At 36.8% G+C, this 12,960-nt stretch overlaps 2 protein-coding genes and 1 pseudogene across 4 annotated transcripts; all 3 read left to right on the forward strand.

Moving 5' to 3' along the window:
• The first annotated feature begins 223 nt into the window (after window positions 1–223).
• On the forward strand, window positions 224–3,305 carry LOC137737106 (zinc finger protein CONSTANS-LIKE 14). Of its 2 annotated transcripts, XM_068476482.2 has the most exons (4): window positions 224–1,460; window positions 1,949–2,149; window positions 2,734–3,002; window positions 3,083–3,305. In XM_068476482.2, exons 1-4 carry the CDS (start codon window positions 570–572, stop codon window positions 3,186–3,188), a joined length of 1,467 nt encoding a protein of 488 aa, XP_068332583.2. In that variant the 5' UTR covers window positions 224–569; the 3' UTR covers window positions 3,189–3,305. The 2 variants fall into 2 exon arrangements, with proteins under 2 accessions (XP_068332583.2, XP_088538385.1); XM_088682259.1 differs by lacking the exon at window positions 1,949–2,149 and having other exon boundaries at window positions 358–1,460.
• Window positions 3,306–4,195: 890 nt separating this feature from the next.
• On the forward strand, window positions 4,196–5,744 carry LOC137736252 (uncharacterized; annotated as a pseudogene). The gene is made up of 7 exons (XR_015955264.1): window positions 4,196–4,268; window positions 4,361–4,493; window positions 4,611–4,682; window positions 4,791–4,934; window positions 5,116–5,187; window positions 5,313–5,387; window positions 5,492–5,744. The product of XR_015955264.1 is annotated as an uncharacterized LOC137736252 (transcript).
• A 1,496-nt stretch (window positions 5,745–7,240) lies between these two features.
• LOC137738350 (leucine-rich repeat protein 1) lies at window positions 7,241–9,085 on the forward strand. The gene is made up of 8 exons (XM_068477987.2): window positions 7,241–7,415; window positions 7,507–7,639; window positions 7,760–7,831; window positions 7,936–8,079; window positions 8,259–8,330; window positions 8,450–8,530; window positions 8,627–8,679; window positions 8,871–9,085. Exons 1-8 carry the CDS (start codon window positions 7,343–7,345, stop codon window positions 8,906–8,908), a joined length of 666 nt encoding a protein of 221 aa, XP_068334088.2. The 5' UTR covers window positions 7,241–7,342; the 3' UTR covers window positions 8,909–9,085.
• The last annotated feature ends 3,875 nt before the right edge of the window (window positions 9,086–12,960 follow it).

Below are 12,960 nucleotides of genomic sequence, written 5' to 3' on the forward strand. Positions count from 1 at the left end.
TATCCGAAGCACAACGATAGTGTTCTGGGTACATAAGTTAGTTGTTTTACTAAATCACAATGGTGCAAAACTTAATTACCAAAACAGAAAGATAACAGTAATTAACATGCTAATGCAGACGTCGGCACAGCAAAAAGGTTGACGATGGTGATGCTGATCACTAGTTTAATCGAATAAGCCGCATCCCTTACGATATTTTCTCCGAGACCTTTTAATAATAATTGAGCGTGTCAGCAACTTCCCAAGATAGTAAGAAAGATTTGCTCTTACTCATACATACACTCCGCTTACCATTTACACCCCTTTCCATTTTAGCAACAAAAATAATATAAAAAGGTAAAAAAAAAAATCAGCATCGCGATCAGAAGCCAAAATTGAAAAGCACAAAACACACTCTTCCTTTTGTCATTTCTTGCTCTCATAATTTTCTGCTCCGGAACCTTCAAACTATTTTTTTTCAGATTCTCAAAAGGGTTTTGAAAATCTCTCACAAAGTTTGAAACTTTGAATTTTTCTGCAAAATTTGGAATAGTTTGATACTGGTAGGTAGGAAATTAGGGATTTTGGAAATGGTGAACCCCAAATCTGGAGGTGTAGAGGGGGTGCCCTGCGATTTCTGCAGTGACCAGCCGGCGGTTCTCTACTGCCGGGCAGACTCCGCCAAGCTCTGCTTGTTCTGCGACCAGCACGTGCACTCCGCCAACTTGCTCTCCCGGAAGCACGTGCGCTCTCAGATCTGTGATAATTGCGCTTCCGAGGCCGTCTCCGTACGCTGCTCCACCGACAACCTCGTTCTCTGCCAGGAGTGCGATTGGGACGCCCACGGCAGCTGCTCTGTCACCGCCGCGCACGATCGCACCCCTCTCGAAGGATTCTCCGGCTGCCCCTCGGCGCTCGAGCTCGCGTCTCTTTTGGGTCTGGATCTCCAGGATAAGAGTCTACTGGCTCGACCCGACCCGCAGCTCCAGAACTGGGATATGGGTTTGCCGTCCATGGATTCGTCTTGGAATGGGTTTGGGATGCAGGACTTGATGGTGCCCATCCAGAACGGCGTCGTTGACCTGACTGGTGATATGAAGAGGCAGAATAGTGGGGGCATAAGCGGGAAACAGAAGCAGGGGATACAGAAGCAGCTGTTGGACTTGCTTAAGAGGGACTTGGATGGCAGCGGTGACGGCCGCGGCGGAGGTGGTGGTGGCAGTGAGAATTTAGTGCCAGGGACGCAGACGAGGAATGGTTGGCAGGAGGAGAATGGGAATGGAAATGGGGATGTAGAAGAACTTGCTTCGATTGATGTGAGGAATGAGAAGGGTGGTGTTGGTGGGGTTGCAGCTCGTGCTGCCTCTTTGGAGACGGTGTTGCAGCAACAAACACCCTTTTCGACTCTGCTCAAGATGCCAGAAGAGAATCGTGACGGTGACATGTTGTGGGATAGCAACCCCCATGGTCAGAACACTCAGGTGCTGTCCTGAATTTGCTTTTGGTTTGTTGTCTATTTTACTTCATTACCGAATTGAACTTGGTTAAAACACATCGATAACGAATCAACATTGTTTATTTCATGACAATGGGAACAATGTTTAACCGAGATTTCACCCCTGCGTATTAATATGTGTTACGTGTTTCTCTTCCAGCTTATCACTTTCTTCCTTTTATATTGAACAACTCTCATTCTTACAAGTTCCACTAGTATAGACCACACAGTGTTCCTTATAATTCCTGCATCTATCTACTTCTAACTCGAGAACTTCGTATAGTGGGAATATGAGAGCAAAGAGCAAAGAAAGTATTTCCTTTCGTTGATAGGATTTCAGTTGTGAGCTTGTGCCACTCTGGTTCCCAGTTTGTTTTTGTTTACTTCCTCTGCAAGTTATCTTTAAGCTTTGATAGCGCTGAATTCTTTTCCAGTGTTATGGGTTTTATATGCTAGCTTGCTACTGGCTCGCAGATATGGGATTTTAATTTAGGACGGTTGAGGGATCATGAAGAGTCAGGTCCATTGGAAGTCACATATGGTTCAAACGTTTCGGGATTTATGATTAAAGATTTCAGTGAACTTATGAAAGAACCATCTTTGACTGATACTAAAATGTTAAGAGATATCTACCAGATGAACTGCCCTGTTAGACAAGATGATACAAAATTCAATGTAAGTCCTTTTTGTATTCATTTTTTGTTAAATCAGTTCTTGTTTAAGTTCTCTGAGGCATTGTGTATACATCAGTACCATTTTGTCCTTGTGTGAAACCTGTTGTCATGTTCACGTATCTTGTATGTCAATCAATCTCGACAGTAGTGGTTGTGATTGGAAAATGTTACAAAATCAACATCCTCTAGAACCCCCTGTATGCGATTTTTTGAACCTCACTTTCCGTTTTAGAGATGTATAAATTCCATATGTGGTAATTCCTCTTACTTTTCATGCATCGTAACTAGAAATTTAAAATATTAATGTATCAAGTACGAAACCAACGTTCTATTACTGTGGCACAAAACATTTGATGTTTAATGTAACAAGATGTTTGAGTCTTAACAAAACGGTCAAGATTGTAAACAAAACGCTGTTTGAGTGCTTTGCAAGTGGTTTTTTGATGATTGGAACTCACATATTTGAGACATGGATATCAAAGCATCTGTGACAAGTTTTATGCATAACTTCTCGTATGTAAACTTGGTTCTTGAACTGTGAGGGCTGCAGTTGAATATTGTGATCTTTTTAATTCAAAAATGCAGATCACCTCTAATAACCCAGCAGGCAGTCTGGGTCCAGCAACATCCGAAAGCAACAACATCCCTATTGGACAGCCTTCATCAGGGTCGGTGTTTGGCAATGACAAAGGTTCTGGTGCCTCTAATGACATCAATTTTATGGAACAATCTTTTCTTATGAGGGGTGATGGTATCAGTATGAGAACGTTAGGAACAAAAGCGGACATGGAGTTGCTTGCACAAAATAGAGGCAACGCCATGCTTCGTTACAAAGAGAAGAAGAAAACTCGAAGGTATGTTTCCTTTTTATCTTCTTTTACTTACCCCACCCCACCTTCACTGTATAACAGAACTTGTACCATTTTGTGGATAGATACGATAAGCACATAAGGTACGAGTCGAGGAAGGCAAGAGCTGATACTAGGAAGCGAGTCAAGGGTCGATTTGTGAAGGCTACTACCGAGGCTCCCGATGGTTAGATCCGCGTCGAGTTAGGCTTCTCCTAGCTCTATGTTTGTAAATATTTGTCACTTTCGTCGCAAGGCAAATTTATAATTATGCACTCCCCATGGAATCAGATATTATTGTTTGGTCTATCTGTCTGCGACGTGCATGCGTGCATATAAACAGCTCCGCTGTTCTCCCAAAACAAAAACAATAAGTGGAAAATAATCAAAGCTATCCAATAAAACAATACTTTCTGCAAGGTCAACACTTTGATTCTTGACAAGGAATCGAATGAGAAGGCCGACAATCCAAGTTGTCATGCTAAAGACAGAGACTTCCATTGAACTGGTAAACACCCTCGGAATGTTTACTGGTTTACGGTTTCTATCTGGGGGGTTGGCGGCTTCAGACTAACAAGTCGAAAACTCACGATGCATTATTTCAGAATTATTAAACATTTCTTCGTTCTAAGAATTAAATGAAACGGGGGCATGAGGTGGTGGCGTCCAAAACCTATTGTGGGTCGCCAATCGGGAAAAATTAAAAGATATGGTGACATGTTCTTTTATTTTTTGAACAAAAGATATTATCTATACGAAAAGGTGGGGAGTAGGCTAAGCCTCGCAATGGGTCAGTCATAATAATGTGGTTCAAAATTGTCTTTGTGAGAAGCGAACATAAGACCTTCACTTATAAGTGAAAAGGAATATCACTAAACCGTAGTAATAAGTGGTGACATCATATTTTGGATATCTCCACCTTAAAGTCTCGTTTCATGTGCATCTCTCCCCTTACCCTTAGACTCCAGATTGATTGTGGACTTTCCCTCCGGTCAACCTTCACTCCCGAAGCATCCCGCTGGTCATTTATATAATAATCCTAACAACATCCGGTGCTGTTAAATAATCCCCCATCATTACCATATTATCAATGTCAATGCTGGTTCATCTTCCTTATAAAATCTCAGTTCCTCTGAAAAAAAATAATGATTCAAGCTCTACTCTAACCTTATCATTTAGACTCAACTGATTTGTGCGTAATGAGTTCTCGAGTTCTGCTTGTTTTGCTTCTTGCAGTAGTAGCAATTGCATCAGTGGATTGCAACTCGGAAAGTATGCATATTGACTTTCTATATTCAGGCAAATTCAAGCAAATTTATGCTGGCTAAGGCTTAATTATTTTCAATGATTTAATTCATGAACAGGAGATGCTCTGAATGTCTGGAAACATAGCTTGGTCGACCCAAACAATGCCCTCCAGAGCTGGAATTCAACGTTGCCAAGTCCATGCACCTGGTACCACGTTACTTGCAATTCCGAAAACAGCGTTATAAGGGTGTAAGCAGTTTAAACTCAGTTCATTACTTGTTGCTCCAATTCCTTCAACTAATTAGCCCCCGCTTGGAAGTTTGGTAACTAAATAAGATTCGTCTATATGCATCTGTATATATGAAGGGACCTCGGCGATAATAACCTGTCAGGAATTCTTGTCCCTGAGCTGGGAATCTTGGCCAACCTTGAGTAGTTGTAAGACCATCTTCCCCAATTCTCAAACTACAAACTAGAGTAGTTTTTTTTAGTAGAATAAAATAAGTAGGTAAATATGTTTGTTTTAATTAAATATTTTCACTGCAGGGAGGTATATGGCAATAACCTCTTTGGATCTATTCCAGAGGAAATTGGTAACTTGAAAAAACTCGTCAGCTTGGATCTTTACCAGAATAATCTCACAGGGACAATTCCGACATCTTTGGGACAGCTCAGTTCCTTGAGGTTTATGTAAGTACATATTCCCTTTATAAACAATGTTCTCTGAGTTGTTTGAATTCCATCAAGCCATTTGAATTGAATTTTTAAATGAGCTTTTTCTATGTAAATTATGTATCACTAAACCTGTTAACAACAATTCTGGTACTGTTGGTTTTACTGATGCATGGCTGTATGTTATTTATACTGACAGGAGGTTCTACAACAATCGTCTGACCGGATCTATTTCTCCTAGTCTTGGCAATTTGACATCTTTACAGATCCTGTAAGTTTAAAAATGTCCATCTCATCCATAAGCCTGTGAAATTAAGTAGAGCTGAGTGATTAGAAGCATTTTTATCGGATAATATGTTTTCTTACTCAGTCGTCCATGCTTGATTTCATTTTTAGGGAATTAAACAGTAACTTGCTTACTGGCACTGTACCAGTAGGGGTCATTAATCTCGTTCAGTCTGGCACGTATCTGTGAGTTCACCTGGTCCTTGACTACATTTTAAAGTCTCAAAATTGTGCTTGTTTCCTCATTGATCTAACGATTAAAGATTACATGATTTATCATTTATCTGCAGCAATGTATCGGACAATATGTTGCAAGGGACTGCAGACCGTTCCAATTCAACAAGTAATCGAGCAAACTACTGTTGCGAGTTGTTATTATTTAGGATTAATTTGTTTGTTGCGCTAATATATATTAGCCTGTTTTAGTCTTACTGTAATTAGGTTCCCAGTAATTACTTGTAAAGCACTCATGTAAACCTTATATATACTCCACTTTGGAGAAGAGTAATACAATGAATAAAAAATTCTCCGTATTCAATTTAACTTAGAATCAGAGTAGTTCGCTCTTGGTGACCTGTGTGAGGTGACGTGTCGTGTCGTGCCCTAATTTGTTGAACAATACTGTTTATGCTACATTTGTGCGATTTGTGATGTACTGGACTTGTGAACAATGTTTCTGCTACAGTACACGTGAACAATGTCTCTCGTGAGTGTTCTTTATATACAATTTTGTTGTGTATTTCTTGAAATGGCACCAAGTGCGAGATTTGGTCAAGAAAAAGAAATTGTTCAAATATATTTACTAAATAGAAAAGAAGTATTCTATAACCTATACTAACCCATATTTATATTTTCATTGAAATACTAACCTATATATATAACCTAATTTGTATTCGGAAACCGATGTATATATATAACCTATATGTTGTGTTGGTTTCCGAAAACTTGACCCCAGGATCTAAAACGAACAGCCAGCATAATCGTTGAACTCTGAAGGAAAACTGGATTAAATTGCAGTACTCACAGAGTCATCACATGCATGTCTTATGATCTTAACGTATGATTTATATATGAAGGGACCTTGGCAAGCTGGACTATGGATCGGGAATTACTGTCCCTGAGCCTGGAAACTTGTATGGCCATGAAAATGCATTTGCGTTCATCTTTCTCTCTATTTCTATTTCTATTTCTGACATGAAATTGAGTACTGCTCAAAATATCACTGACCGAACCAATTCCTTCGTCTGTCGGCAAATAAAAAAAATTACAGATCATTTAAGTAGTGTGTACACCTGTTTAGGATAGGTTCTAGAATAACTAAAAGTGTTTTTTTGAGAACCAATAAACGCTTTTAACTACACTTGACACAATAGTTCAAAAACGCTTACATTATGGTTAGGTGAAGGATTTATTGACTAATCTCAATTTGAATTCTAGTGCCTTGTTTACTATACAGGTAAAAAAGAATACCTTCTACATAGTCAACATTCTGGATGAATTGAAAGAGAAGACAATCCTGCTAAGACAAAAGAAACTTCCGTTGAACTGGTAAACACCCCTCGGAGATCTTATCTTCACAATTTTTAGTCACAATTTCTCTGATTCTTTTATTGTTTATGGTCTTATGTCTAGAAGTGGAGTTGCGGCTTTCGAGTCACAAGTCAAAAATTCGTGTAAATTATTTTGGATATAAACTCAGTATAGGACATGAAGTAAAGATGTGTTGTCAGGAGAGACAGTTGAAATAAATGACAATGCATGATCGGTTTAAAATGTCAGGTGTCTCAGACCTATCACTCATTGCCAAGTGGAAAAGTGTTGAAGCACAAGGCGAATGAAATGTAACAGATTTGGGACATAACCAATTTGATATCTCTGTTTCATGTAAGTCTCTCTCCTAAACTTACAAATGATTATGAGTTTTTCCTCCGGTCAACCTTCACTGTTGAAGTATTCTTCTAGTCACGAATTTAATAATCCCAATAACACCTCGTCTTCCTAGACTTTTCCTCCATCTATATCAAAATCACTGTCAATGCTGGTTTATCTTCTCTATAAAATATCAGTTCCTCTGAAAAAAAAAAACAATGATTCGAGTTCTACTCTAACCTTGTCGTTTAGACTCTACTGATTTGTGCGTGATGGGTTCTCGAGTTTTGCTTGTTTTTTATCTTGCAGCAGTAGCTATTGCATCAGTGGAATGCAACTCGGAAGGTATGAAATTGACTTGCTATATTCAGGCAAATTCAAGCAAATTTATGTTGGCCAAGGCTTAATTATTTTCAATGCTTTACTTTATGAACAGGAGATGCTCTGAGTGTCTGGAAATCCAGCTTGGTCGACCCAAACAACGTCCTCCAGAGCTGGGATCCAACGTTAGTAAATCCATGCACCTGGTTCCACGTTACTTGCAATTCTGAAAACAGTGTTACAAGGGTGTAAGTGGTCTTTTTATTAACATTGACTCAACTCCTTGCCGCAAATTCCTTCCACTAATTACCCCGGGAAGTTTAGTATTTAAATTGGACTTATCTTTCTGCGTATGTGTATATATGAAGGGACCTCGGTGATGCTAACCTGTCAGGACTTATTGTCCCTGAGCTGGGAATCTTGGCCAACCTTCAGTACTTGTAAGATCGTCTTTCCCATCTCTCGAACTACAAGTCAGAGTAGTTTGAGTAGAATGAAATAACTAGGTAAATATGTCTGTTTTAATTAATTATTTGCACTGCAGGGAGGTATTTGCCAATAACCTCTTTGGATCTATACCAAAGGAAATCGGTAACTTGACAAAACTCGTCAGCTTGGACCTTTACCGGAATAATCTCACAGGGACAATTCCGACATCTTTGGGACACCTCCCTTCCTTGAGGTTTATGTAAGTACATATTCCCTTTATAAAACAATGTTCTTTGAGTTGTTTGAACCATCAAGAAATTTTAATTTTTCAAAGATGAGCTTTTTCTATGTAACTTGTGTGGCACTAAACCTGTTAACAACAATTCTGGTTCTGTTGGTTTTTCTGATACATGGGCTGTATATTAATCCTACTGGCAGGAGGGTCTTTAGCAATAGTCTGACTGGAGCTATTCCTCGTAGTCTCGGAAAATTGAAATCGTTACAGATCTTGTAAGTTTGTAATGTTCATCTCATGTTGTCATTAAGTACAGCTTAGTGATCATAAGCATTTGTATCAGTTAATAATTTGTTTTCTTACTCGGTCGTCCATGCTTAATTTCTTTTGTTAGGGAATTAAACAGTAACTTGCTCACTGGCACTATACCTGCAGAGCTCCTTTATCTCGTTCGATTTGGCAACTTGAATCTTTTGTGAGTTCACTTGGTCCTTGACTCCATTTTAAAGCCTTAAAAAGGTGTGTGCTTCCTTGTTGATCTAATGATTGGGATATTATGATTTATTTGCAGCAATGTATCAGACAATCTACTGCAAGGGACTGTACACCGTACCAATTCAACAGGTAATCAAGCAAATTATTATTTTATTTTTACCAATTTACTGTGAGGTTTGAACTTAGAACTTAGGAAAGGAGTCTATCATCCTTGTTTAAAATTGATTCTTAATTAAATTCTATTTGAAAATTCAGTAATCCACTGCTTAATCTTTTTTTTTTCTTTTATATTTTTGGTGTTTGCTATGTACAATTTGCAGTTACCACAATAATACAAGATCCACAAGCTCGGAAGTAAGTGAAGATGGGGAAATGAACACAGAATCCCTACATAATATATCTGTGGAGTGCCTATATGTTGTTTACTAAATAAGAATTGTGATTCCTAATTCCTACATCCCAATAAACCTAAACAGATGTTGTATATGTAAAGCTTCATAGATAATCAATAAAGCCTATATATTGTTTTTGTTGATTTCAAACTTTTAAGGCAATATTTTCTCCTCCTGTTGCTTGTGTGATACTCAGTTGTAATGCATCCCCATTTAATCAAGGGCAATTGTCTAAAATGATAAAATAAAAAATAAAAAACCATTGTTAAACTGATTAGACACCCTTGTAAATTAACCTATCATATTAACTTTCATAGACCCATCATATCACCCTTATAGATCCATGATTTTTTTTAATTTGATAATTTAGCAAACAAGTTTTAGTTTTCATTATTTTAATCAATTGCCCTTTAATTAAACTCGCTAATTGCATTGCTCGGAAGTTCGGTTTCCTTGAACAAAAAATTTGTGAGTAATGATTTTGTCTTTTTAAATCTTTTATTTTGGATGGAAGTTCTAATGATGCTCTACAAAATGACAATATTCTTTCATATTGTGACAAATTTAGAGATCAATACTTACAGATTATTAGTTCACGACTAAATCTCCAATTGGACAAAAATCTTGGAACAATGCTCAATTTTCTTTAATAAGAAAAGAAGTTTCCGAATAATCTAATCTAAAACAATTTGTTTTGTTGTTTTCCAAATACTTGACTCCAAGATCTGAAAAGAATAGGCATAGCATAACTAATCCTTCACATACTTGAGTCCAAGATCTGTTTTGGAGTCACTTGGAATCCCTATGCAGTGTTGCTAGCGAGAGTAAGTGGTTTAATTTTTCAGTGGCACTATACCAGGTGAGTGACAGAGGAGAGATCAAGCATCATAAAGTATAGAAATCAAACTTGAGTAGGGAAGGTCAAAAGCAGCGGGAAGCTGTTTGCCTTTTTCATTAGCATGTCACTCAGTCAAATAATGCATTACTATGTTTTGAGTGAGTATTATTATTTGAATCATATTTACTAGCGGGAAGCTGTTTGCCTCAAAAATCAAATCCCTACTACCAAACATGTATCTTTACTTTTGAATCGAGTTGATAAATAGCAGACTTATTTGAGTGAGTATTATTATTTGAATCATATTTACTATTGATTACATTTTATACAAGTGAGTTTCACATATATAAATGTAATTCATTTTTAGGGTTTTTATCACAACTGGTCTCTAAAATTTGTCAAGTTTAATCCAATATCCAATATCCAATTCTATCCTAATTGAGTCAAGCTTAAGATGACCGGCTCAATGGTCACCTGTTCGGTCTCTTAGAGCAATGGGAGAAAGCTTTGTGACAATTTAAGGGCTCATTTGGAAATACTTTTAAAATGACTAAAAGCGTGTTTGATGAAATTGATTTTGGGCTCCAAAGTGCTTCCTAAAAGAAGCACCATATATGTGCTTGCAAGAAGCACTTAAAGTTTTTTTTTTCAGGATTCAGTTGGATTTTTACTAATGATTTATTTTAAAAATATTTTCATCAAAAATTTAGTCATTTTAAAACAACTTTCAAACGAGGCCTAAAACTTATGTGGTGGTGATCTTATGCGCATAGAAAGCTTTTTCTGTTTGAAGAAGATTAAGTGGATGGCTTTTTCTGTTACTTTGTTCCACCTTTTTCCAATTCTATGATGGAAGTGATAAAAAAGTGGGAGAAGATTTGCGATTTTAAGTGCTTTTGGGTTGGTCAAGTCACTTCTTTCAAGGAGAATGAGGTGACCATGCATGAATCATGTCTAATGTCTATTATACAATAAGGTCTTTGCCTTGCCCCACTCCCTATATATTCTATCTGTATGTAATGAATGGAACCCTACAAAACACACATGCACATGTTGTGGATCAACCAAATGAGATGTCATGGACTCATGAAGATAGATAGAATAAGAACGAAAATTATAGTATGCTCAGAATCTATGTATAGTATCCATAGGAATCTTAAGTTGTTGAATTTTCGATTATTGAATATTTGATAAAAAAAAATAAATAAATCAACGTTTCAATTTCGATATATATGTACTATGTATACTCCAAATCATATACTAAAAATTTATAGGATAAGACTACTAAATTTAGACTAGAAGATGGACCCCTATTTATAATATTACACTAGCCAATCCATTAAAAGACTAGTCTCACATGCATGCATGCCTACTGCAATCACCACACCTTTCTAATAATTCTTAGTCGTATATAGTGGACCTGATGGTCCATATATAATTACTAACTCCAAAACAAATTACTGCCCACTGTGAATCTGTGATCACATAAATGAATCGAAAACTAATCCATGTATATATGGGGTCTTTCTCTAACAGTGGATATTGGCTCAAAACTCAATCATCAATATTGTCATTGTTAGAATAGTTAGCAAGTTGGGTTTTTTTAGGGTCGATCTATGTGTATAACCATTGTTTCAATTAGCATTTCTCTTTTTTTTCGGTCACTGACTAGAGCTTCTATAGGATCTACCGTTTTGTATAAAGCAATGTTTTTTGTGTTATGTGGACATTTGCAAGATGTAGTGTTTCATTATGTTGATGTGTTGCATGTGACTGATTGTTCCAGTTGTTTCAGTGCACCTTTGTTGGATTTCTTTTTCTTTCTTAAGTGTAATTTAGATTAGAGTTATCGTTTTTAATTGAAAGAAATTATGTTGATGTCTTGTCAATATAGTCTTCTCCTTTCATTTCATTTAATAGAATATATATATAAGAATCCCAACTCACAAATCAATTTTCATGATTCCTCTTTCTTTTAAGTTGTTTACAGTCACATTATTCTAACACCTTTTGCATACTTGAGAATCGAAACAGCTTCTACTAGAGTCGAAGATGGATCGAGGTCTTGGTGCAATTTGGTTGACTTTGGTAAAGCTAATGGAACTCAGTTCCTTTAAAAGCAGGCCTCTCAATGCCGAATCTAAGTATAAATATTATATGTTTTTATATTCATCCAAATTTGCAATATATATAGTCTCTGTATAGAGGTATTCCCGACCACCACAGCTTTCCAAGTTGCATTATTCCCAATGCTTATACATATGCTGTTTATAATTGTCCCTATCTATGCTTTAACCTCGGGGAATGAAACAAAAATCAAATCAAAATTCAAATTACAAGATTAATACTTGTTTAAACAACAGAAATTAATAATTAAAGCTGTATAGAAAATTAGAAATGTATTAAGTATCAGTTTGTAACAAGTCTCCTGGTGCGGCATTAGTAATCTTAGATTCTTATTGATATTGATGCAACATATCCTTCAATACAATTATGCACTGCACTACTGTGAACAGTGTTTGTAACTTTATGGGGACGTCCCTGCAATTTTGTTGTTTGAGTCCGTCCTACAAGTGTTAAGCCCTTTCGTTTGGCTCCGACAGAGGTTCAAAAGATATGTCTGGATCCTCCCACCATCTCTCTTTTCAAAGCTGCCATGCACGCAAACCTCTACCCTAATATTTGTCCATTTTTATCGTCAGGTTTCATCGTAAAAAAAATAAGAAACAAAATTGAAGACATTGGGAGGGAATGGTCCGAGACTCCGAATGGAACAAAATCATTTCGGGACACCTTTTTTCTTATGCCACTTTTGCTATACTACTTTCATTTATTCAATTCAAAAGTTAGAAATAAAAAAAGTGTGTAGGAAAAAAAATCTTTAAAAATCATTTTTCATAGAATTTTGTATGTGACAAACATAGATTTATAACATAGTATTATACTGTATACGTTTTTGGTTGTGTCACCACAATGGGTTGTCCATAAAAAAAGGTATCTAACTCATCATACCTTACATTTGAATGCAACTATCACTAGATCAATAGTCTTTTGTCATCTTTAGTATAAGCAATATTTTCGAAATTGCATATATCACTTTTTAGTTTGGAAAGACACTTAGAAATTATGCGACATACAACACTTGATTATAGAAAATTAGAAATAAGTGATCAATTTCGA

Source organism: Pyrus communis, chromosome 13, assembly GCF_041283825.1.
Source record: "Pyrus communis isolate YQ-2024b chromosome 13, ASM4128382v1, whole genome shotgun sequence".
Taxonomy (NCBI): Eukaryota; Viridiplantae; Streptophyta; class Magnoliopsida; order Rosales; family Rosaceae; genus Pyrus; species Pyrus communis.